Genomic DNA, 27,370 nt, shown 5'->3' with positions numbered 1-27,370 from the left:
TTATACAAGTTTGGTTGCAAACTGATGGGTCTGTAGTTTGAAATATCTGCTGGATTTCCTTTTTTGTATAATAATATAATATCTGACTCTGCCCATTCTTTGGGTATTTTTCCATTGTCTAAAATTTTATTAAAAAGGATAGTCAAATGAGGTGTCAGTAAAGTTTTTCCTGCTTTTATTGCTTCGTTAGGTATGCCGTCTGGTCCGTTACTTTTATCATTCTTTAAACTGACTATTTTTTTCATAATTTCTACAGTGGTGAATCTGTCCAACGTAGTAGAATTTAAGACAGGTATTTTGTCTATTGGTTCAATATACTGTCGAGCATATAGGTTTTTATAGAAATTTGTTGCTATATTTATTATTTCTGATCTAGAGAAAGTTTTTGTATTGGTCGAGTTATCATTTAAGCATGGTATCCACTTTTTACCAGTGTTGAGCTCTTTGGAGCTCTTCTTCGTGCTTCCTGAAGAGATTAAATGTTTCTCGATTGTATTCCATCTGTGTTCTTGATATTCCTTCTTAATACGTTTAAAAATATTTTTATATAATCCACTAAGTTCTTGCTTTTCTTCTTTAGTAAGTGATTTTTTATGTTGCAGTTCATTTCTTCTTTTCATTAAGTTTTTTGTTTCTACTGAGATTATACTTTCTTTAAGGCTTTTTACATTTTGGATAGAGTTTAAGCTTAAAATTATTGCTTGCTTAATTTTTGAGTAATACGATTCTACATCTTCATCGTCTTCCAAACTTATACATTCTGTGTTTATTTTGAGAGCCTCTACGAAGACAGATTCATCACTTTTTGTTGTAATTTTTATGTTTTGTTTTCTATATTTCGTTCTACTTTTTTTAGTGTTTGACAATATGAAAGTGCATCTAATGAGTCTATGGTCACTGGGAAAGGATAACTGCTTAATTATTTCTATGTTAGAAATTTTTTCTTTTACATTTGATAAGACATAGTCAATTTGACTTTTTGTTTTATTTGGTGAAAGCCATGTCCATAAGGTATTTAACTTTTTTTTGAAAATACTATTGATTATTACAAGGTTATTTTCAAAAGCAAATTGTAGTAGCCTTTCACCTCTTTTGTCCCTTTTTCCATAACAGTAGGGTCCTAAAATAGTATTCTCTTCCGGGCGCCTCTGTCCTATGCGGGCATTGAAGTCACCCAATAAGATATATTTATGGTATGATTTATCAATAGCATTTTGGAGCTGATCATAGAAGTTATTCATTTCATCTTCCTTTGAGTCAATAGTAGGTGCATACACCTGAATAATAGAAAGTGACAAAGTGTTAAATTTTAGATTCAGTATACATATTCTTTCCGATATTGCAATGAAGCTCTCAATAGTATCTTTCCATTCTTTCTTTATGAGGAATCCTACGCCATATAGACCTTTTGTTTCACCATAATAGCAGAATACATGTTCGTTATCCTCTGTAATAGAATATCCTGTCCTTCTGATTTCGGAAAGTCCAATTATATCATAATTAATTATTGACATTGCTTCTTTGAGTTCTAGTAATCTTTCATCTGATAGGAGAGATCTGACGTTATATGTACAAATGTGGAGTTTTTGTAATGGAGGGTTGTGGTCACTTACCCCCACGGGGACCGGCCGTATTGGGGGCTGCGGTGGAGAGGTCACGTTTGGTTGTCAAATATTATTTTGTGGTGAGGTTGTGGTATTGTGTACTGGAGAGTCATTGGTATTTGTATAATTTTTTATGTTTTCTATAATAATTGGATTTTTAGTCATGTATCTTTGGATGCTGGAGCTGTTGCTAGTTAGAAATGATTTTTTCGAATTTTTCTTCCTTAATGATCCTGTACTCCCCGAACATTCTGGTGACTCTGATAAGGTTCTCTTATTACGGTTTCCGGGGTCTTGGTTTTTTTCTTGATCCTTTTGTGTTTGATCTGGTATTATTATCAATTTATTATATTTTAAAATGGCTTTCTTTCCCATGTTCCTTTGTTCTTGTAGTTGTTCTTTCAATTTCTTACGCTCTTCCAAAACTTCTGGTGGGAAATCCTCTTGTAAATAATATGGTGAACCAACCAGATTTTTCTTGTTTTTTAAAAGCTTAATTTTTAGCCCCATTGTATTTAAAGTGGTAACAACAGGCCGTAATTTTCCAGTTTTCCTCCCCAGACGTCTAACATTTTCAATATTGTCCTCACTACATTTAATTTTCATTTTCTGATTTATTATATCTATCACTTTATTCTGTAATTCATAGTAATTACTTTCAGATTCCTCTATTCCAAAGAAAATGATATTTTTCTTTCGGGTTGATCTTTCCAGTTGTTGTATACGCCGCCCCTGTTGTTCTACGGTTTTTTCTAATTCATTGTATTTTGATTCAAGTTTTGTAAAATTTTCATTTATATTTTTAGTTATGATTTCTGGTATAGTCTGTCTTAGCTCTCGTAATTCGTTTGTCTGAATATCAAATTTCTGTTGTAAATTTTTCATTATAGCTGTGAGTTCATCCATTTTTCTTACAGGCTGTTCTTTCTACCAATTTTGATAGATGCTGTTCTACTTAGTTGAATGTTATAATAGATGTATATGTACTTTGTAATATGTCTATTATAACTAGCATTACTAGCTTGGCAGAACACACTATTCCTCTATGCCTTTTAAACTCGTTTAATTTTTATTCATTTTGACAGCGTTTAAGCTAAGAGTAATCAGGTCCTTGAATGATGATGCTAATTCAGGTCAGGTTGATCTCTGATCCTTTAATATTACTCAAATAAATAGTTACTTTTAGATTAGGTACACACTGATAATATTTGTATTTTTAAGGTTAGGTATAATAACTCAATTTTAGGTACTGTATTATTTGCAATTTAAACACTGTAATTATAGTACTTTTGATACTCAGCACTAATTTAGTTGTTAATGTAGGATATTTATAGCACTTTTTATCGAATTTTGGGCCGGAAAACAGAAACTTATACACAGATTTTTAAATAATTTTTTGTAAGATTTCATAACAATGTCCAACAACGTCACTACAGTTTAGTAGGTAGGATACAATTTATACACGAAACACTGGTTTTTTCTTTGATTTTCCTCGTAAATTAGCACTAATTATTCGATTTGCAACACGGAAATACGGTTTGTTGACTTCATTTTGTCACTGTAATTTTTAGGTTATAACTTTGTCAATTCGTATTTTGGGACATATTTTGCACTGAATTCTATAGTTCTTTCTAAGTTTTTTAGTTGCTTTTGTAAGTAAATCACATTTATTAGCTTGTAAATTCGATATTTTTCATAACTTTAACGATCTTTTCTTTTCTTATCTTCTGTTTTCTATATTTCTGTGTAAATTAATTTGTTTGGTCATGTAAACAAAATATAAAAAGCACCATCATATTCTTGAGATAAACCCTATTTTCTGAAATCGCCAATCATGAGGTCATAAAAATATGAGATCATTGTGTTATTGACCGACCGGCAAGCGAAGCGAGGTCTCTGAGTCTACTTGAGTGAAATTTCACTTGACCGTCCAGTCCAGTGTTGCCAACTCGGATTTTGAAAAAGGCGTAGACTACATTAGAAAAAGACGTAGATTTAGTAAAAATTTCGGATGAAAAGTTCGTAGATCTACGTACTTTTTTTCTGGGTAAAATGAAGAGAGTAAGGTAGTGTTTTGTCATACAATTTATTCATTTTCATCAATTTCACCCTCACGCAAATGAAACTCATACTCATATTTGTTAAAAAATTCTTGCAAAGGTCGCTGTTTTTTATATTTAATTTTTGTAAAAAGTAGGCCAGTTAGTGTTTAATTGAAAAGTCTGTTTCTTAAGTTTGTTTTCATTAAGTTGTTAGTCCGTTTGAATTTGAACTTTGAATCGAAATGCATAGTATATCTATGATAGTACGACATAGTGCATACAAGGCGCTTTTGGCACTTGAATGACATTGACAGGGGGGTGTAGTTGTAGAACAAAGGCTGCCAGCAAATAAAATCTCCTCAATTTTACGGAATATATTGAAAATGTCAATGTCGAAAGTCGAGTAAGTTTTATTTAATTTTAACTGAATAAGAAATTGGGAAAGCCGTCCCTGTTTCCAAATAGAGAAAGAATAATAAAAACCATTTATAGGCCATGGACTAGCTATATTTAGTTACCTGGTGCTAAATATAGCTACAAGATGCAGACACATTTATGCTGTACAATAATATATTATTAGGATATATCATGATGTTATTTAAATGGAATGGCTCTAATATTTAACAAAAACAGTCAATTTAAGCTTTTTTTACTTAGCAACACTGCATTTAAGGTCACACCGTGATACTTGAAAAGATGGCGGCTTTATTTTCGCCACGCGTCAAAAGAGTCTTGTCCATAGGTCTTGTCGCGTATTTCTGACAGTGACACTAGTGACAATTTCTGCAAAGCGAACGTTCCATTTTACACAGTCACACGTATATTGTTGTAACTGTGTAAAAAGGTTATTAAAAACTTTTTTTCATGAATGAAAAAGAAATTCAAATTATGCCCATTCAGCCTCAAAAGGCTAAGTAGGTATTCGATTACTTTGTACAATTTGATAAAAAATACGTAGATTCTGGGACTGAAGTTCGTAGGTTTGCAGGAAAGGCCTAAAGTTAGTAGATCTACGTAAAAAGACGTAGATGTGGCAACGCTGGTCCAGTCTGTCTATTTGTCAGAGCCTTAGCCTTCTGAATAATATATTATGTAAACTGATGGCATGCAGCTGAATATGGCATAAAAATATAAAAAGCTTTATTTCAGGGGGGCTCTCATACGAAATGGGGGCTTTAAAGTGGAGTTTGAATTCGGCACTATAATAGGTATGTCAAAAACGGCTACATATTAGAAACTGAAACTTGTGTATAATTTCATTTATATCCTGTACCTGAACAAATACCAGAATAAGATAAATATTAGTCATAAAGAAACGAATTTATTTCATTTTTAATGGACATTAATTTTTAACATAAGTTCTTAATAATGCTCATAGATGGCACTGTTAAGAGCATAATGGAATTAGTTTGTTTAGGGCGAAAGACTGGTTTATTGAATTGCCTTCAGAGAACGGGTAAGATTGGAATGATAGCACGGTTTTTTGAAGCTTGCATCCCGGAGACGGATAGGTATAGACTGCTTCTTATCCCGAAAGATTAAAGTTAAAGGACATCTAAATCTACGCATTTTGCTATGAAGAAAAATAATAAACCTGCCAAGTGCGAGTCAGACTCGCGCGCCGAGAGTTCCGTACTACAGTCGTCTTTTTTCAATATTTTGCTCGATAAAATATCAAAAGCTATAATAGGTAGGTATAATGCATAAAAATAAATAAAAATCTGTTTTAGAATGTACAAGTAAAACCCTTTTATATGATACCCCACTTGATATTATAGTAATCTTACTTTGAAAGTCGAAAATGTCAATATTTGTTCATGAACACACTTTGTTTTCTTGTGATGTAACCACAAATTCAAATTCATGGTTTTCGGATTTTTCCTTTACTTGTGCTATCTATAAGACGTAGTTACCTACTTGGCAAATATCATTCTAGGTCAATGCGTAGTACCCTATAGGTTTTCTTGACAGACACGATAGACAGACAGACGAACAGACAGACAGACAACGAAGTGATCTTATAAAGGGTTCCTTTTAACTTTTGAGGTACGGAACCCTAAAACTAACACTAAGTTAAAATAAAATAAAATAAGTACCTACCTATCTAATGATATTATTTTTTCAGGGAAATATGTACCTACATTAATCAAAGAACGCTTTTATCTTATTTTAAAATTAAATTGCAGATGATACTTTTTTGTTGTTTTAATGAGTTACGCTATTATTTTCCATTTAAATGTTTGAATTTCCAAAGTTACCCGTCGTCACGGGTCACTGCATTCAATGCGTTTGCCAAAGAGTATAATAATATCACAATAATAATTCGTGAATATTATGTAGGTACAGGAGTTTGCGTTGCACGATAGGTACCACGGATGTATAGTGTATACATATAGGTTTACATCCGTGCATGATACATCGAGAACGACACGCAGGATTTGAGCTTTCCATATGTAAAAAGTACTCTGTGATTTGAGCTATAAGCTATAAAGCTATGCACTCACGTTATAACTATAGTTGGCTACGATCCAATCTATCTAAATTTCTAAATGTAATGTCCAGAGAGCAGACGCTTGCGTTTATTGTGGAAGATTTGGCAAACATTTCTATGTATATTCAAGTTAACAAACACACCACTAAAGCATTTAAAAGCCGTTTTTTACGGATACCTGGCCATGGCCTATGATCAACCAATCGCCGCGGGCTCACTACAGAGCACGGGTCTCTTCTCAGCGAGAAGGGTTTTGGCCATAGTCTACAGCGCTGGCCATTGCGGATTGGTAGATTTCCCACACCTCTTAGCACATTATGAAGAACTCTCTGAGCATGCAGGGCATGACATCAATAAAATTTTAGCGTTTAAACTACCGTGAGTGATTTCCATTATAAATACTATCTGTCCCGGCTTACTCACGTGTGTAGTCGACTACACACGTGAGTAAGCCGGGACAGATAGTATTTATAATCAATAAAATTATTCATTTCACGCTTCGGCTCTGCGATAGTATGAATTGACCCTAATAATGGTTCCAACTGTTCAGCAACGTAACTAGTAAGGCGATTTATAGCCGATTTCGTAAAACCTGTGGCCCTACCGCGGTTGTTTGACAGCTACAATGTCACGATCGCAATCATCTCTGATTGGTTAATGCTCGCTCACTATTGGCCACAATGCATTGTTGCAACAAGAATCGCACAAATTCAGCCAATCAGAACAATTGAGATTGTAATAATGATTGATGCAGGATTTAGACAATCGGCCTGCTGCATCAATCATTATTACAATCTCAAATGTTGATTGGCTGAATTAGTGCTATTCTTGTTGCAACAATGCTAAATAGCTAATAGTGAGCGAGCGACCAATCTCACCACGGAACAGAATGTTCCGTAATCTCACACGAAGTAGTAGGTACCTACTTAGAAATTCTTTGCACGCGCCATTTAACTTTTTGTACTTACGATTTTAGTCTATGTAAAGGTTACTGACATGACAGTTCGATTAAAATGGCGCGTGAGGAGTAATTTTTTACGGACTATACCAGTACCAGTACAAACCAACAAACTCTGAATTTAGGAATCGCTGAGTTAGGAAGTTATAAACCTGAACTTTTTTAAAATCTTAAGTAGGATTTCTGAATTCAGAGTAGGTATGTTAGTAGATAACCAGCATTGAAGGAAATAAAAACAGCAGAGTTGAAATATTATTACATTACATGTAATTTTTTTATTATTATTACATATTTTAAAATTTGAAATGGAATTTGAACTAAATCAGTCTTTGGCTGTACACGAAAGAGCACAAAAATTATAATTGGAACTGTCACATAACACCATTACAACATGGCTAAAGGTTATAGGCGGAACTCTTAATCTACTTCTTCCATGCGTGAAGCATCATCAGCATCACCCTCCAGGGGTGGGACGTCTCCTGCGCTTGATTCTACCTCCACTGGAACCGGCTCATCCTCATCAATACCAAGACCGAGCTTGATCATGCGGTAAATCCTAGAAGCATGCACTTGGGGCTCATCCAGAGTGAAACCAGAGGATAATAGAGCAGTCTCGTACAGCAAAATGACTAGATCTTTGACAGCTTTGTCATTCTTATCCACCTCTGCCTTTTGTCTGAGTGTTTCGATGATAGAATGGTCGGGATTAATCTCGAGATGTTTCTTGGCAGCCATGTAGCCCATAGTCGAAGTATCTCTCAAAGCTTGGGCCTTCATGATACGTTCCATGTTCGCTGACCAGCCATACTGAGCTGTGACGATGCAGCACGGAGATTCAACCAACCTATTTGATACAACTACTTTCTCAACTTTGTTATCTAAAATGTTCTTCATGACTTTGCAGAGGTTTTCAAACTTAACTTTGTCTTCCTCACGTTTCTTCTTTTCTTCTTCATCCTCAGGTAATTCCAAGCCTTCCTTAGTGACAGAAATGAGGGACTTTCCATCGTACTCCTTCATTTGTTGAACTACATACTCATCGATCGGCTCAGTCATGTAGATCACTTCGTACCCACGTTTCTTGACCCTTTCAACAAATGATGAGTTTGCTACTTGGTCTCGGTTTTCTCCCGTGATGTAGTAGATGTGTTTCTGGTTCTCCTTCATCCGGGAAACATACTCTTTGAGGGAGCATACTTCATCGCCTGACGCAGATGTATGGTAACGGAGTAAATCTGCCAATTTCGATCTGTTCTGAGAATCTTCGTGGATTCCAAGTTTGAGATTCTTGCTGAATTGTTCGTAATACTTCTTGTAGTTCTCCTTGTCCTCAGCCAATTCCTCGAATAATTCTAAGCATTTCTTAACTAAGTTCTTCCTGATTACTTTCAAGATCTTGTTCTGTTGAAGCATTTCACGGGAAATGTTTAGAGGTAAGTCTTCACTGTCGACTACTCCCTTGACGAAGTTCAGGTATTCAGGAATGAGGTCCTCACAGTTGTCCATGATGAAGACTCGTCGGACGTACAATTTGATGTTGTTCTTGCGTTTCTTGTTTTCGAATAAGTCGAAGGGAGCTCGGCGAGGGATAAAGAGCAGAGCTCGGAATTCAAGTTGACCTTCTACGCTGAAATGCTTGACTGCGAGATGGTCTTCCCAGTCGTTCGTAAGGGATTTGTAGAAGTCACCATATTCTTCCTGGGTGATATCGTCAGCATTGCGAGTCCAGATAGGCTTGGTCTTGTTCAGTTCCTCGTCTTCTGTGTACTTCTCCTTGATGGTCTTCTTCTTCTTTTTCTTCTCCTTGTTGTCTTCCTCATCATCTTCTCCGACGTCCTCAATTTTTGGTTTCTCATCCTCTTTATCATCTTCCTTCTTTTCCTCCTCGGCTTCGTCGTCAGACAACTCCTTCTCACGCTCCTTTTCTACCATCAATTTGATAGGATAGCCGATGAATTGAGAGTGTTTCTTAACAACTTCCTTGATTTTTTGTTCCTCGAGGAACTCTGCGAGGTCTTCTTTGATGTGAAGGACGATTTTGGTGCCGCGTCCCAGGGGCTCGCCGTTGTCCGGTCTGACGGTGAAGGAGCCACCGGCGGCGGACTCCCACATGTACTGCTCGTCGTCGTTATGCTTAGAGGTGACAGTGACGCGGTCGGCTACCAAGTAACAAGAGTAGAAACCCACACCGAACTGCCCAATCATGCTGATGTCCGCGCCGGCCTGCAGAGCTTCCATGAAAGCTTTCGTGCCAGACTTGGCGATCGTGCCCAAGTTGTTGACCAAATCGGCCTTTGTCATGCCGATACCAGTGTCGATAATGGTCAGAGTGCCCTCGCTCTTGTTAGGAATAATTTTGATGTACAATTCCTTACCGCTGTCGAGTTTCGATGGGTCCGTGAGTGACTCATATCGGATCTTGTCTAAAGCGTCTGAGGAGTTGGAAATTAACTCACGGAGGAAGATCTCTTTGTTGGAGTAGAAGGTGTTGATGATCAGCGACATAAGCTGAGCGATCTCAGCTTGGAAGGCGAAGGTTTCCACCTCCGCGGGCTGGGTCTCCATTTCTTCCGGCATTTTCTTGTTTCAACTTTCAACTTTCAAATAAAACTGATAGGTAATCGATTTGTAAACGTTGAACAAGCTTATAACTTCGATTTTCTAATCAGCAACGCGGTTTTAATAGAGCACGTGTAAAATTTTCACACCGAAAAGCACTTGTCTTGGTTCGCAGCTTGATTTTCTCAAATAACGCCGGCGCGAAACGTCAATTCGTTTATATAGCTTTCAGTTGCTGGCGACATCTATGAGCGAGTAGAAATTTCTAGGTTTTCCGCGCGTTTTTCCAGGGGCTGACAACCTTTTTTACGATTACACACGCCATGTGCAAAAAAGGGACGTGTGAAAGTTGTATGTGACTTGACTTAGCTTCTAACTCATAAAGTACTAGGTACCTATATTGAATATGACATGAGAATATGAAAATGTAGATTATTCAGCAAATAGTATAAAGCTATTGTATACAGTCACTTGAGCAACCTAATAAAAAAAAATTGCGCTAGTTTCGCTCGAACTTGTTCAATTATTGTAAGTTGTAACTCGCTCTTGTTAGATTTGACAATGATAGACAAAAAATTGCGTCCTCTTCGCAGGGGTTTTATCAATCTACCTAGATTTTATTTCTTAGATTAGAAATATTATAGCAAAAATCGCTCACTGCACGTGCGTTTATTTTTCAGTTAGTTTTATACTTTGCTGGTTTTAGCATTATTCTGCTATTCTTATATTCATTACTGTGATATATTCAAAACTTTTTAAAATATTATGTAGTGAAATCGGTACAAAATTACTGTTTAAAAATAGTTTTCATAATAATATGTACAAAATGTATACTCATCACTTACATGTTTTTGTATGGTTTATGTTTAAAAACATCTAAATAATAACGTATTTTTTTTTTTTTTTTTTGCGCTTTCATAACTACTTTTAATATGTTTTCTATTTAAATATAAAGGGAAATTTGTATAGGTACCTACTCATCTAATTTCTTATGAGAATAAAATTCTTTAACCATAATAATAATTACTTGAAGATGGAAACAAATAAACTATTAATGAACTTAAATCTAAAAAAAAAAGAAAACAATATTAAATTAAAACTAAAATAAATTAAATTAAATCTAAAACCTCATCGAGACCACCGCAGCGAGGCATTGTACCCAGGATGCTGGCAGCATTACCCCTTTGGATGGCCAAACTAATTCTTTGGCCAAGGTAGCTGCCAGCTCTCGGGTCCCCGGTTGACTCGATAACTCTTTTCGCAATTTCTTCAAAAAGAGCTCGAGCCCCCGGGCCCCACGGCCCCAAGGTCTCCACATAACGTATTTTAGAAACATAAACTTACAAATAACATAGTAAACTACAAATCACCCTTTTGCAAATCGGTTAAGAAAATACTTTATCAAAAAAGGTTGCAAACACCTATCGGTTACTAGTTAGTTTGACTACTCCACACGAGATGGCAATAGAATCGATTATCTTAACTCCATAAAACATTCTAGAATGTTCGAGATCTTTCTGAAATAGTTGTTGAAAAACAATGTTATGGGTCCAATTTATATCAAACAAAAAGCAAAATAGGTATGTGATAAGAAGTAACGAATTTAGAAAATATAATTTTGCTGGTGTTTATTCAAAATATTAATAATTTCTGATTTCTTCTGGAATGTTCTCTGCATATCCGGTGATTAGTGACACTACTCGCCACAGGCAGTGCTGTGTGTTTCCTGTTGCATATCAATTCTACCTAGTACCTACCGGTAGTATATACTATACTGAGTATTACCTAAGTTTCTAGATGCTTGTTCGTTTATTGATTTTCCGTATAATGAATGAACTTTAGGTGCCCTTCCTAGAAGATGCACTTTTATCAGCTCGATGCAATTTTGAATAGAATGTACCTACCCATCTGTTTCCATAGTAACTTTTAGTGATGGCTAATACCTAGGAGGTACCTAGGTAGTAGGTAATTAATAAGATTAAACCTATCTAGGTAGGTAAGCTACAACATGGTTGAAGTTCAATGACTTGCAAAAATGATTTCGGATTTGTCCTTCTGTGCCCGGTAAGTACCTACATGGTAAGTACAAGTAGGTACCTACCTCTACCTACATCAAATCAAAGACCTAGGTTAGTAAGTAGGTAGGTACCTACCTAGTAAAACCCTCAAAAGTACCTACCTACCTAGCAATTAGCATGCTGACAATGCACATCTATAGGTATTTTTACTGCTTTTTCAAACAAAGATCTAGATAGGTAGTACCTACCTACCTTGCCTATTGTAGGTAGGTAGGTATGTTAGCTTTTGATAGTAATGTTCTGATACTTAATTTCCTATGCAGAGATAGGGACTTCCGACTTACCTACCTATTACGCGACAGGTCGAGATGGCAAATGCGGTGCGGGATAGCGCGGGTATAAAATAGAATAGAATAGAATAGAATGTTTTTTTTATTCATGTAAGTAAACTTTTTAAAAGTGCTTATGAATAGTCAGGTAGTTTTAATTTACCACTGATTCGGAATGCCGTTCCTACCGAGAAGAACCAGCAAGAAACTCGGCGTCCGAATAAAGGGCGTCCCCCCACCTCACACCCCGATTGCCATCTCGACCTGTCGCGTAGGTACTATAGCTAGGTAATCTACTCGTGTGTTGCAGCTATTTTATAGCAAGCTATTGGAGAAAGTTGTAGGTAGGAACTGCAGGACCAATAATTTGTACTTACAGCTACAGTACCTACGCGATAGGTCGAGATGGCAATCGGGGTGTGAGACGGGGGGACGCCCCGCACACCCGCACGTCGCCCGCGCTATCCCAAACCGGGTTAGCGCGGGGGATGTGCGGGTGTTGGGGGTGATCCCTCCCCGATTGCTATCTCGACCTGTCGCGGACTATAACCTCCTACGTATTTGAGCTTTCCACACCTATTAGTTAACCTGAACCAAGCTTTAACTATTATACCTACCTACCTTATGAAAGGTTGTATGGCTTGGTTTTAGTCGGTGGTAGGTAGTAGGTACTACCTGGACTAGAATCTAGAGCCTACATTTTTAAGAAGACCGTACATACCTAATACCTAATACCACATAAATAATAATGTCACCTATAAAAAATAAAAAATAATAATAATATTATATATGTGTGTATGTGCATATGTGTATGCATATATGTGTGTTTATACATATATGTGTATGTATATGTATTGTCTGTTCTTTGTTTTTTTTTTAATATTTAGTTAGTATATTATAATATAGTAATATTATTTATTAATAATCTTTTTTTAATGATATAAGTAGGCATGATGTAATGCGCAGACGTACGCATTGAGGGTCAAACCTCTGTGGTTTTTACAATGCGTGCTACCTATTATGTGTAATTTTCTCTTGTATGTTAATAATAAATTAAAAAAAAAAAAAAAAAAACCTACTTACCTACATTATGCCTACATTGAATTACTTATTAATTATACCCATAACCTACCTAATTAAAATGTAGAGAAGAAAGAAGTCGTTGGCCGTGTTGGCTGCCTTTGTTGGCTGTATTATACAAAAAAAGTTAAACCCAGGCCTCAGATTACTCTGAAGTACCTACCTAATCTGCCTTTTTTTAGATGATTCGGTGTTAATGAATTTATTTGAATCACATGACTGGAACGATGATTCATAAAAAACAGTCATTTAATATGTCGAGCGTAGCGAGACCAATAATAATTAATTAATATATGATTATGTCTATGATAAAAAATTATCTAGGAAACTTCTAGCAAGTCTATAGGAAGGTACCTACCTACTTGTTTTAACATGAATTATTTTTCATAGAAGCTGACTTTTTCAATAGGCTAACTGTAACTAGTGTAATAATAAGCTTGCGATTTTCATATTATTTTTATTTTTCGTCATCCTAGTTTTTCTAGTTTTTACAGTACATTAGACCACAGACAAAAAACGAAAACTGAACTCGAACTCGTTCATATCGCCATCTAGTATGCAATAGCGAGTTGAGAAACTTGCGTACTCTTTGTGACAACTAAACCAAAATAATATTTTTAAAATGTTTTAATCGATAATTTCTAAAGTTTACAAATAAAAATTGGTAACTGTAATATTGTAAATTAAAGCGAAAAGCTGTACAAAACTTATAAAATATATTTTGTCTATTTCGAAACGAACCCGATGACGAAAGTCATGAAACACGAAGCTAATAGACAGAGAGCCAGCACGTGCCACACCTTCGTTATTTTATAAAAGCTGAAAGTTTCTCTGCGTATTGTCCAAACAAACTTTCCTCCCAGTGTTGGGGAACACTGGGAGGAAAGTTTGTTTGGATGTTTGTTTAAATCATGGTGGCTTTGGGAGATAAGTAGGTAATAAAGGCGTACAAAACCTTACGTACTTACTTAAAATACTTTGGTATAATGTCTAGTTTTTTTTTATATTTGCTTCAGAATAGTATTAGAAAGCATGTCATGCATTGCCAGACACCCTTAAACTTTAACAATTTACTAAACTTTAAGGGTGCCTCATGTCTAGCAGTGGCCCTACCGCGGTTGTTTGACAGCTACAATGTCACGATCGCAATCATCTCTGATTGGTTAATGCTCGCTCACTATTGGCCACAATGCATTATTGCAACAAGAATCGCACAAATTCAGCCAATCAGAACAATTGAGATTGTAATAATGATTGATGCAGGTTTTAGACAATCGCCCTGTAGGTAGTTGCCATGATACGTGTCTGCCAATGCGTGACGTGATTTCTAATACCTACTATTCTCAAGAAAATATAAAAAATTAGACTTGATAAGTTGACGTAAGATTTTTTACACCTTTATTACCTGTTATCTTCCAAAGCCACCATGATGCAAACAAACATCCAAATAAACGTTCCTCAGTGTTGGGGACAATACGCAGAATAAAAAATAAATAAAAATAAAAATAAATAAAATAATTTTATTTCAGGCAATAAAAATACAAGTTACAACCCATAACAATATACACACAATAGCAATAGCAGAGAAACTGGCTTTTATATAATAATGAAGGTCTGGCACGTACTGACTCGTAGTCAAGCGAAGTAGTTTGACTATTGTCCGATAGATGGTACTATTAAAACATTGTTGTAGTTCCGCTATTGGTCAATAGATGGCGCAAAATTCTTGAACTTTCCACACTTTTCCAGATTTTTATAGTACAAACCGATGTTGCAGGGTATATAAGCCAAGCGACGACGTCCCCGGCAAGTATTTGCAACAAACAAAAGCTACAGCGCAAGTGAAGCGAATTTTTCGAAGTTTTCAAGCTATTTCAAGGTGTGTTTAGTGAAATAAAACAACAAAGATGTCTCTAATACCCTATTTATTGGATTATGAAGTAGCTTCAAGACCAAGGGCAAGAAGCCTTCGCGACCACCTTTTGGGCCTTGATTTGGAGCCGGAAGATTTTATGCTGACGGATATTTTCGATCGGCCGGCTCGGAAACACTTACGCCCCTGGAGAAACCTGTCATCTTTAGCGCGCGACGTCGGTTCTACAATCAAAACAGATAAGGATAAATTCCAAGTCAATTTGGACGTGCAACATTTTGCCCCTGAAGAAATTACAGTGAAAGTTAGTGATAACTACATTGTTGTAGAAGGAAAACATGAGGAAAAGAAGGATGAGCATGGCTACGTGACGCGGCAATTCAAACGTCGGTACGCGTTGCCAGAAGACTGCAAGGCTGACGCTGTGGAGTCCAAGCTTTCTTCTGATGGTGTTCTGACTATTACAGCTCCTAAATTATTAGCTTTAGAAAAAGGGGAGAGATTGGTGCCTATAGCTCAAACTGGTCCAGTAAGGAGGAAGATTCAGGATGTTGAAGCAGTGGACCAACAAGACCAAAACGGTGAGCCCGAGGAACATGTAAAGTCTCCGCAAAAGAAGAGGAAACGATAAATAATTCCTGCGTCATTTATGGTCTAGATTTTAGGTAATGCCAATATTTCCTAGTTTGTCTAGGTTAAATCTTATGTATTAAGTCCACCGGTCTACTTTATAAGTACAATTTTTAAGACTGAATTTTTTTAATAAGTTCAAATTTGAGATTTGAAATAATTTTGAATGATGAATGATTATAGTAATAAAGTGATTTCTTTTGTATAACCAATTGTTTTTTTTTCTCTCATCACTACCTCTAACTACCTATTATAATTGCGAAAGTGTGTTTGTTTGTTGGTTTGTCCTTCAATCACGCCAGCCGTTACAACGGATCAACGCGATTTTTTGCATATTCGGGATAAAAGTAGCCTATCAAAATCAAAGAGTTCTCACGGGATTTTTAAAACCTAAATTTACGCGGATGAATTGCATAATAATGAATTCCGGTTGCAGCTAAAAGGGCCTGCGCACACGAGGAACTATTGTACGCGAAGGAAACAAGTCCTTCATCTTGCAAAGTTATGTTTCACCGTACTTATTGGTCCCTCGTGTGCGTTATGGGATGCAGTTCTTAAGGTGCATCCACACGTGCAGTCGGGTTTGGCCGTCATGTCAGCCAAACACGAACCCCACGGCGTTATTTCGTGTGGTTGCACGCATAGACTATATACGTATATATATATATACTGGGAAGTTGCACGCACCGGGTTTGACCATCGCGCGGCATGTTTGAGTGGCGAATTTTTTTTTTTTTTTTTTTTTTTTTAATTTATTTTACGGCCCTGGATAACAGTCCTTGGCGAATTTTTGTTCTCCGCGGACCACAGATTACGTACCTACCTACATTGAATATAGGGGTACACGGACAATAGTCCCTCGTCTGTGCAGGTCCTGAATTTACTACTAAAATACTGATTTTGCACCTTTTAGGTATTGTTCAAAAATGATTATTACAGACCTGTAGCCTGTAGATTTATAGAAAACGTTGGTTCTTCCAGCAAATTAGAAAACAGGCGCCAAGCAAAATGCATTTTATGGGAATATCCATTTCAATAGGAAAATAAACTGCGTTACGCCATCTAGTGGTGACTAGTCCAACTACTTCGTTTTGCGAAAAAACGTTGTAAGCTTCGTCCTTTGTGAACCCTCTTGCTTTTATTAATTTCAAAACCTTTTCACCTAAATGGTTCTTTACAATGTAAGTTTTCAGGCAGGATTTTGTTTCTTGCACGGATCCTACAAAGTTTCCTGGAGGAGCCCAAATTAACGCTTTATTTAGACACCATGAGTATGGCTTATTCACTATTATTAGTTCATTCCCATAAACATTGTATATCCTGATTTCAAATTTATTTTTGCCTTTTTGAACTGCTAGAAAAACTTTCTGGCCTTGATTGTTGATGATCGTGTAGCTTGTGTCTTTGCTCCTAAGCCCTATTAAATCATGCAATTTATCAGTTTTCTTGACCAATATGAATTCATCTAAAGAATATAAATAGGCCAGACCTGGGTAGTCTACGTGAACTTTAGGGCAAGGCATCCATTCTTCCCTTTTTACACCGTTGATGGTAGTATTTTTCATGGACATTAGTTCAATATTCCATGATGATTGCAAAATGGGAAGGTGAATATTAAGTAGGAATATTTTTGCTGCTTAAGAATTTTGATTTCTTGGTCATAATGTGTTCATAACAATCATACCTAAAACAACGCAGACCTACGCAGCAGACCTTTCTCAATTCGACAAATCGTTTGTCACTATGACAAACATCATCTTGTGATTTGGGCAGTAAAGAAAAAGAAAGATAAAGGAAGGAACTCGTTCTAAATAAAAACTTTTTTGATCGTAATATTATTTTATTTACGGAATTTCTCTTGAGGAACTGTTTGATAAGTGCCATCTATTGGTGAGGGTTTGTACTACAGTAAAAGTTAACATCGTGGTTTTGCCTCATAATCACAGATGGCGCGGTACATACGATGACCTAATGTTTTAATATTTTTTAAAGAGATGGCGTTAGTGGTTTTATTTTACAGTTTTTTAAATTTTTAAGAAAGTCCCAATTTGCTATTCTACCTTCAAACCCACAGATATTTCAAACCTCTAGTCAAATTCTTCAAAAGCTTTCTAGAAACAAGAACACTTTTATACCTATTATAAAGTTAAATTTTTTAGTAGGTACCTACCTAGGTACTTTAGCTAGATTTTTTGTAGTAACTTTTAGTTCAATAACAACAACTTCCAAAAATCTAATTAAAACGTACCTATTTAAAATATCAAGTTAAATTTAAGAATATTAGATTAGGTAGGTAGGTACCTAATTATCAAATCAAACTTAAACTTTGGAAAATTCTTAAAGAAAAAACCGGCCAAAATTAAATTAAGAAAAACCTATAGGTACACGTCATAGCTGCTCGTTATTCGTAGGTAAGTATAACATAAGCGAACGAAAGTTATTAAGAAAAATATAATAATAATACGTCCGAATCCATTCCACCCCTGTTTCTTATTAAGAAAATCTTTAATTGAACTCACACACGCGCAGTCCACGCACACATACATGATAGAGACAAACACTTTGTTTCGTATGAATAGTTGTTCAGTTATATAGTAATAAAGTATAAATGATGAAAGTTACATATAGGAAAATATTATATATTTGCTCGCATAGCTACAGCGCGAGCTATATATCGCCGCCGCTTGATGGAAAACAACTAACATGGAGTCGACTATTCACAAATATATTTTTCACACCACTCGCTCTGGAATGCCTTATTACAGACCTGTTAGCTAAAAGGGTAAAGTACCTACGACAAGGCAAACCATCCAATGAACCCATGGTTTTCAGATTTTTCCCCCTTATGTACGCTATGTTTTTAATATTTGTGAATGTTGTTACAATTTATCGTTGGCATATCTAATAAAATAAAATAAAATAAAATAAGACCTAATTTTCTAAGAAAAAATTTCATGATTCTAAGTCAACGGGAAGTAGGTACCCGTTGACTTAGAAGTACCCGATGAAGGTTTCTTGACAGACCAACAGACAGACAGACAACAAAGTGATCCTATAAGGGTTCCGTTTTACTTTTTGAGGTACGGAACACTAAAAATTAAAAAAAAAATCATATTATTATACATACCTACTTACCTAGGTCTTATGCTACGTCTAGGGAGTAGGGACCACCGCGCCGCTTCGGCAAACAAACTCTACTGAGACGAGCCGACAAAAACTCGGTAATTACTTACTAAATTTAAAAAATACGGCTCCATACCTTCTGTGTCCAGAACACATACACACATACGTAGACCGAGGCGCTCCGTCTTAAGGACGACATATGAAGTAATTTTTTTTCCAACCACCCTACAATCTAAAACCGACTCTATTCGACCAGTTTCAGGGTATATAGTCGATGAAACCGCGAAATATTTTTTCCATTTCATATTTACGAATATGCCCCAAATTCCCCAAAAATTAGAACCGTGAAAGCGTAGGGGGGGAGGGGGGAGCTCCGTGGGGGAGAATTTTTCTACGCATACGAGGGTGGGGCAGATAGTAGATAGTTTTAGAGATGTATGTAACCTGGCCCCGTCAGCACTTTCATTTGAATTGTTTTAATTCGCACCCTTAATGATGGCTTTTTTTAATTTAAGTACCTATAGTTAAATTAATTAATTTTTATCGCGTTCCGGTACGATGCCGTGTAGAAACCAAAAGGGGTATGGGTTTAATAAAAACTGCCATACCCCTATAGCGGGCTCCAGCTAACCACGAGTTAGCTATAGCGGGCTAACCTGGAGTTAGCCCGCTACCATCTGAGATTGCGACGTCACTTACCTCCAGGTGATATTGCAGTTAAGGGCTAACTTGTATCTCATCATCATCAACATCAACCAATAGACGTCCACTGCTGAACATAGGTCTCATGTAGGGACTTCCACACGCCACGGTCTTGCGCCGCCTGAATCCAGCGGCTCCCTGCGACTCGTCTGATGTCGTCCGTCCACCTAGTGGGGGGTCTTCCAACGCTGCATCTATCGGTGCGAGGTCGCCATTCCAGCAACATGTATCTGAATAAAATTATTTGTTATAGAAACACTGATAAGTAGACGGAATGACACGCTTCATCTAAACCTTCGTTGTTTTTATTAGGGTTCCGTACCTCAAAAGGAAAAACGGAACCCTTATAGGATCACTTTGTTGTCTGTCTGTCTGTCTGTCAAGAAACCTACAGGGTACTTCCCGTTGACCTAGAATCATGAAATTTGGCAGGTAGGTAGATCTTATAGCTGACATTTGGGGAAAAATCTGAAAACCGTGAATTTAGGGTTAGATCACACAAAAAAAATTAAATTGTGGTCATGAACTAATAATTAGTATTTTCAACTTTCGAAGTGAGTGACTATATCAAGTGGGGTATCATATGAAAGGTCTTCACTTGGACATTCTAAAACAGATTTTTATTTATTTTTATGCATCATAGTTTTTGAATTATCGTGCAAAATGTCGAAAAAATACGACTGTAGTACGGAACCCTCATTGCGCGAGCCTGACTCGCACTTGGCCGGTTTTTTTTGCTGTGTTTAAAGCGTACTTGTTAAACATTCTTTACGTTGATAATTAAAAAATATATATAATAGAAAACCGCTTGGCTGTAATCAAAGTTCTGGCAAGTTATGATGCAGCCTCAGGGGCTGCAGAGATGCAGAGATGGTCGAACGTCTTGACGCCAAGGACGTAGATTTTTGCTTGAGTCAAGCATTTTGACCATTTACAAGGTTTGCAAGTTAGCGAATCAGCAGGCTGGAATGGAGATCGCGTACCTAGCGGCAAACTCAGCGTGGGACGATCTCCAGCCTCCTTGCCCGACGACCTTGAAAAGGTGGTCGGTCGGAAGGTGGATGAACATTTAAAAAATTGGCCAAGTGCATGTTGAACTTGCACACGAAGGGTTCCGTACCATCGTAGAAGAAATAACACTTTTTTCATTTTTTCATGGCGGCCATTTAGAATTTTTTATTAAAAATAATAAAATTGATTTATTACTTCTTGTTATAGCGGCAATAGACATACCTATTCTGTGAAAATTTCAATACTCTACCTATTACGGTTCACGAGGTACAGCCCGCTATAGTCCGACAAACAGACGGACGGACGGCTGGACGGATGGACGGAAGAGCGGACAACGAAGGCTTAGTAATAGGGTCCTGTTGGCACCCTTCAGGCTCGGGACCCTAAAAAGTGTGCATAAAAAGCACATAAATCTGAAAAGTTAGAGATTCGAGTCTCATGTCGTCGAATTTGAGCCTCAATAGCTCAACGGTTGAGGAGCGGACTTAATACCGAAAGGTCAGCGGTTTAAACCCCACCCGTTGCACTATTGTCCTACCTTCTCCTAGCACAAGTTTTACGCTTAGTTGGAGGGGAAAGGGGAATATTAGTCATGATTAGCATGGCTAATATTCCCCTTCTTTTAAGTAAAAGAAAATTCGTGTCCGGGATGAAACCCCGGTCCCCCCGATTAGAAGGCTGACATCTTAACCACTGGGTTATCACTTACTACTGATAAAACATGATCGTTAAGTCATACATAGATCGAGCCGTATGTGAAAAAATCTGTGAACCCATTACATTATTATTTCAAAAGAGCTCCTACCATTAAATGTTCAATAAAAAGGTGTCACGACCTTCACCAATGAGGCGCAGGCAGAACCAAAATAAATCCTTGCTAAAATTTTGTTGTCTGTCTGTCTGTCTGTCTGTCGGTCTGTCAAGAAACCTACAGGGTACTTCCCGTTGACCATGAATCATGAAATTTGGCAGGTAGGTAGATACTATAGCTGACATTCGGGGAAAAATCTGAAAACCGTGAATTTGTGGTTACATCACACAAAAAAAAATTGTGGTCATGAACTAATAATTAGATAGTATTTCCAATTATCAAAGTAAGATAAGTATATCAAGTGGGGTATTATGTGAAAGGGCTTCACCTGTGGATTCTAAAACAGATTTTAATTTTTTTTTGTGCATCATAGTTTTTGAATTATCGTGCAAAATGTCAAAGTAATACGACTGTACTACGGAACCCCGGTGCGCGAGCCTGACTCGCACTTGGCCGGTTTTTTTTGAAACTATTATTCAAGGATATCATAATCAACCTAGCTCAGCCTAGCCACAAGTTCTTGGTAGCGTAACATCATTAGGTCATATTATTAATTTATAAAAAAAAATATAAATAAAATTGCAGATCTTTTAGTCCGAAAAATAGGCTCGTGGGGAACTTGTTTGCGATCTATAGAAGTTATAGAACCTAGACGATGGAAATATTCCTGTGGCCACGAACTGAGCGATTTGGAAATAATATACGGGGCGGGTCGCGACGCACGTTCACAATCCATCCATAGCCTTTATAGCTCGACGGGTAAAGAGCGGACTGAAATCCAAAAGGGCGTCAGTTCAAACCTTGTAATTTTTTTTAAGGATATTGGCCATATTAAATGACTAATATTCCCCTTTCCTCTCCAACTAAGCGTGAAGCTTGTGCTAGGAGTAGGTACGACAATAGTGCAACGGGCGGGGTTTGAACCGTCGACCTTTCGGTTTTCAGTCCATTCCTTTACCGGTTGAGCTATTGAGGCTCTAATATTGTCGTACCTACTCCTAGCACAAGCTTTAACGCGTAGTTAGAGGGGAAAGGGAAATATTATTCATGTTTAACATGGCTAATATTCTTTTTAATTATAAAAATTCTTCCACACTAATACATCCATACTTCGATACTAATATTATAAATGCGAAAGTGTGTCTGTCTGTCTGTACTGTACGTACATAAAAACATAAATAAATTTAAAAAAAAAAGTGACTGTCATAATATAAATACTAGAAATAAAAATAAACTTGTAATTCCCGCCTCTAGGCTCAGTAAAGTTAGCAATTCATTTGCTCGTAATTCCATACGTTTCTATAATAAGCTTCCAGAAGACATATTGGAGATGTCTCTCAACAAGTTCAAAGTTTTCATAAAACGTAAACTAATTGAAAAATCCTATTACAATGTAAAGGATTATTTAAATGATAAGCAAGCTTGGGAATGAGTTGCTTAACGACTTTGTGATAGTTCTAATAAGTTTCAATAATTTTGTAAAGTGGTGATAATAAAAAGAATACCCGGCTGAGTTTGTTGTGGGCTCTTCTCAGACCTGGGCGCGTTTGGAACCCTCGTAGCTTTAGTTTTAAGTTTGCGTTATAATTATCACCACTATATTATCTTACAAATCTAACACTATACCAGAAAATCAATAAGAGTAATTTATTACCTATTTTGAATAAATCATTTGACTTTGACTTGACTTTGACTTTGTCTGTCTGTTAGCTTTTCACGGCTCAACCGTTCAACCGATTTTGACAAAATTTTCTTACAAAAATAGCTATACAAAGATTTGCTTTTTGAAAGCTTACATCCCGGGAAAGGACATAGGCTACTTTTTATCCCGGAAAATTGAAGAGTTCCCACAGGATTTTCCATCCACTCAGCTAAATCCACGCGGACGAAGTCGCGGGCATCATCTAGTAAGATTATAAATGTGAAAGTATGTCTGTATGTTTGTCTGCTAGATTTTCACGGCCCATGACTCCAAGTGCCACACAATTGCAAGACTGGCCTCCGATAGAAGCCGAGACAAGCAATTAATCCGCACGCGGCTGCAACAAATTCGCTAAATCAGTGTCACAGTGAATAGCTACCGAGCTCGTTTCACATAATTATTGATAATCCATTAAAGGTTTTCTACGAAAAATTATTTTAATATCACTCAACGAAGCAGCAATGTAGAACACACCAATGTCAAATAAGCTAACATTCAGTGTTAGACATTGAGTCAGCGAATCACCCCTCAGGACCACGGTCTTCAGAAATGAAGGAACGACTGGGGAAGGAGATATTATAATAAGTAAAGTACCTACCTACCAATTAGTTAATTGTACTATAAGACCAGTGGCGTGCACAGTGTTTGAAGCCAGGGTAAGCATTAGTTAGATAGGAACCTTTTTACTGGCAGGTCATAATGAAAAATATGCATTGAGCCATTACAACTGGGGTAAGCAGTGCATTTATGCCTCTATGCCTTGCACGCCACTGTATAAGACCTATCTCCTGGCAAATTCATGATTCTAGGTCAACGGATTTTTCCATATTATTTTTAAGGCTTTAAATTGCCACGTGTATCTCATGGCCCGCCCACCAACCCCTATAAACGCCACCCCCGTCCCCAGACACTTATTTCGCTCGCTTTAAAATATATTTTCCGTGCCCTACATTCAGCTGATATCCGAATATTAAGATGTGTACGAATTGAACCGCTATGACTCCCTAATAGTTTTTTTGAAGCAAATTTTTTTTAGACTCACAACTTGAAGCCTTGAGAGTAACTTATATCTGACGCACGAAGTAATGTTCATATGTAGTCACAATTAATGTCATGATTTGACATCTCCATGCAAAGTCAGTTTTTTTAGGGTTCCGTACCTCAAAAGGAAAAAATAACCCTTATAGGATCACTTTGTTGTCTGTCTGTCCGTCGTGTCTGTAAAAAAAACCTATAGGATACTTCCCGTTGCCCTAGAATCATGTTTGGTAGGTAGGTCTTATAGCACAAGTAAAGGAATAAATCCGAAAACCGTGAATTTGTGGTTACGTCATCACAAAAAAAATTAAAATGTGTTAATGAACAAAATAATTTTAGTATTTTCAACATAAAAAGGGGGACCGGAGGGCTGGCAGTTACCTCGGTCAGCATATTAGTCTGGCCATTCAACGAGGTAACGCTGCCAGCGTTCCCAGCACCCTGCCTCGTTGCGGTGGTTTAGATGATATTTTCGATTTGCAATTGTTATGTTCTAGAATAAGTTTGGTATTTTTGTATTTTGTATCTTCCTATTAAATTATTGACATAAAAAGTAAGATTAATATACCAAGTGGGATATCAATCGAAGGAATTTACTTGTACATTCTAAAACATTTATTTATTTACTAGCTGCCCCGGCGAACTTCGTATCGCCCAACAGTCGATCCTTTTTCAGGATTTTTAAAAAAAAATTCTCTCCGTAAGAACCATCCCCGTACTTCAAGGAATTTAATAAGAAAAGAATTAGCGGAATCGGTTCAGCCGTTCTCGAGATTTGCGATCAGCAACACATTTATAGATTCATTTTTATATATAGAGATTTTTATGCATCAATGTTTTTGATTTATCGTGCAAAATGTGGAAACAATGCGACTGTAGTACGGAACTCTCGATGCGCGAATCTGACTTGCACTTGGCCGGTTTTTTGACTAAGTAGTAGATAGGTAACACTTGGTAGTGCTAGTAGTGATAGTGATATTTTGCATGTTCTATATTCTATTGATATCGGCCTGAATATTAAAATACATGAATATATATCATCTAGGTTGTAGAATACCTCCCACGGTTCCTACGCAGCCTACGACCAACTTCCAAACACGTGTTTCTGACAAAGATATAACTATTTTGATTCCTGAGCAATTGAAACTTGCGAAATAGGTAGTACAAGAGTAGCTATCTATTGTTCAAATCCATATCCATACCGCAGTTTTAAACAGTAGGGCGATTGTCTAAAACCTGCATCAATCATTATTACAATCTCAATTGTTCTGATTGACTGTATTTGTGCAATTCTTGTTGCAACAATGCATTGTGGCCAATAGTGAGCGAGCATTAACCAATCAGAGATGATCGCGATCGTGACATTGTAGCTGTCAAACAACCACGATAGGGCCCCTGTGTCCATACTAGTTAACATCATCATGATCAACCCATCGCCAGCTCACTACAGAGTACGGATCTCCTCTCAGAGTGGGAAAAGGTTTGGTCATAGTCTACCACGCTGGACATGTGCAGATTGGTAGACTTCACACACCTTTGAGAATATTATGGAGAACTCTCAAGCATGCAGGTCTCCTCACGATGTTTTCCTTCACCGTTAAAGCAAGTGATATTTAATTACTTAAAACGCACAACTCCGAAAAGTTAGAGGTGCGTGCCCGGGATCGAACCCCCCACCTCCTTCCACCACCATTAGAAGGCGGACGTCCTAACCACTAGGCTATCACGGCATTAGTACTACTACTAAATATTATAAATGCGAAAGGCTTCTCTGTCGGTTTGCTAGCTTTTCACGGCCATCCATTTAACCAATTTTGACGAAATTTTCTACGGGACGGACTGCTTTTTGTCCCAGAAAGTCAAAGAATTTCCATAAGATACCTACATATATAAAAAAACCGACCAAGTGCGAGTCAGGCTCGCGCAATGAGGGTTCCGTACTACAGTCGTATTTTTTCGACATTTTGCACGATAATTCAAAAATTATGATACATAAAAATAAATAAAAATCTGTTTTAGAATGCACAGTTGAAGACCTTTCATATGATACCCCACTTAATATAGTTATCTTACTTAGAAAATTGAAAATACTAATTATTAGTTCACGACCACAATTTAATTTTTTTTGTGTGACGTAACCACAAATTCACGGTTTTCAGATTTTTCCCCAAATGTCAGCTATAAGATCTACCTACCTGCCAAATTTCATGATTCTAGGTCAACGGGAAGTACCCTGTAGGTTTCTTGACAGACCGACAGACAGACAAATAACAAAGTGATCCTATAAGGGTTCCGTTTTTCCTTTTGAGGTACGGAACCCTAAAAATCTATACCTATATATAATATAATATATTCATTTGGAAGAAGTCGCGGGCATCGTCTATTTGATACAGAGACTATAAGATTAAAGAATTCCGAAAAAGTTAAACGGTCTCCACACAGAGAATTCAGTGTGGGTTTCCACGAGATAATTAAAGCCCCAATCGTTTAACCGAATTTGACGTTTGGTACAGAGATAGCTTGCATCCCGGGGATGGACGTAGGCTACTTTTTATCCCGGAAAATCAAATAGTTCCTACAGGATTTTTAGGGTTCCGTAGCCAAATGGCAAAAAACGGAACCCTTATAGATTCTGTCTGTCTGTCTGTCTGTCCGTCCGTATGTCACAGCCACTTTTTTCCGAAACTATAAGAGCTATACTGTTGAAACTTGGTAAGTAGATGTATTCTGTAAACCGCATTAAGATTTTTACACAAAAATAGAAAAAAAAACAATAAATTTTGGGGTTCCCCATACTTTGAACTGAAACTCAAAAATATTTTTTTTTCATCAAACCCATATGTGTGGGTAGGTCTTCAAAACTAATATTGAGGTTTCTAATATTATTTTTTTCTAAACAGAATAGTTTTCGCGGGAGTGTAAAATGGTACTTCCAAAGTGGTAAAATGTGTGCCCCCCCCTGTAACTTCTAAAATAAGAGAATGATAAAACTAAAAAAAAATATGATGTACATTATCATGCAAACTTCCAAGGAAAATTAGTTTGAACGAGATCTAGTGAGTAGTTTTTGATTTATCTTGCAAAATGTCGATAAAATACGATTGTACTACTGAACCCTCAGTGCGCGAGTCTGATTCGCACTTAACCGGTTTTATTTTAATAACCTAAATCCACGCGGACGAAGTAACACTGAATGACATGGACTACTTTTTATTCCGGAAAATCAAAGAATTCCTACGGGATTTTTAAAAACCTAAATCCACGCGTGCGAAGTCGCGGGCATCCTCTAGTAATAAATAATAATTAAAGGCCCATTTTACGTTTTTCTACAGCGAGTATCAAAGTCTGAGCGGGATTGCTTAATAACATTTTCAATTTCAATTTTCCACTAAAATAAAG

At 36.9% G+C, this 27,370-nt stretch overlaps 3 protein-coding genes across 3 annotated transcripts; 1 reads left to right on the top strand and 2 right to left on the bottom strand.

The window, feature by feature from the left end:
- Positions 1-7,339: 7,339 nt before the first annotated feature.
- Positions 7,340-9,863, bottom strand: Hsp83 (Heat shock protein 83). The gene has a single exon (XM_034981146.2). The coding sequence runs from the start codon at positions 9,670-9,672 to the stop codon at positions 7,513-7,515; it is 2,160 nt and encodes a 719-aa protein (XP_034837037.1). The 5' UTR covers positions 9,673-9,863; the 3' UTR covers positions 7,340-7,512.
- A 5,013-nt stretch (positions 9,864-14,876) lies between these two features.
- Positions 14,877-15,792, top strand: LOC117993151 (protein lethal(2)essential for life-like). The gene has a single exon (XM_034980894.2). It carries the CDS (start codon positions 14,989-14,991, stop codon positions 15,583-15,585), a length of 597 nt encoding a protein of 198 aa, XP_034836785.1. The 5' UTR covers positions 14,877-14,988; the 3' UTR covers positions 15,586-15,792.
- A 589-nt stretch (positions 15,793-16,381) lies between these two features.
- Positions 16,382-17,196, bottom strand: LOC117993257 (phospholipid scramblase 1-like). Its single transcript, XM_034981012.2, has one exon. The coding sequence runs from the start codon at positions 17,153-17,155 to the stop codon at positions 16,541-16,543; it is 615 nt and encodes a 204-aa protein (XP_034836903.1). The 5' UTR covers positions 17,156-17,196; the 3' UTR covers positions 16,382-16,540.
- Between the last annotated feature and the right edge of the window lie 10,174 nt (positions 17,197-27,370).

The sequence above is a fragment of the Maniola hyperantus genome, chromosome 23 (assembly GCF_902806685.2).
Source record: "Maniola hyperantus chromosome 23, iAphHyp1.2, whole genome shotgun sequence".
Lineage (NCBI taxonomy): Eukaryota > Metazoa > Arthropoda > Insecta > Lepidoptera > Nymphalidae > Maniola > Maniola hyperantus.
Note: the sequence above shows the minus strand (reverse complement) of the source record. Positions and strands in the feature narration are given on the sequence as shown.

Coding starts and splice junctions, on each gene's coding strand:
- Hsp83 (XM_034981146.2), bottom strand. CDS start 9,672: ATGCCGGAAGAAATGGAGACCCAGCCCGCGGAGGTGGAAACCTTCGCC.
- LOC117993151 (XM_034980894.2), top strand. CDS start 14,989: ATGTCTCTAATACCCTATTTATTGGATTATGAAGTAGCTTCAAGACCA.
- LOC117993257 (XM_034981012.2), bottom strand. CDS start 17,155: ATGTCCATGAAAAATACTACCATCAACGGTGTAAAAAGGGAAGAATGG.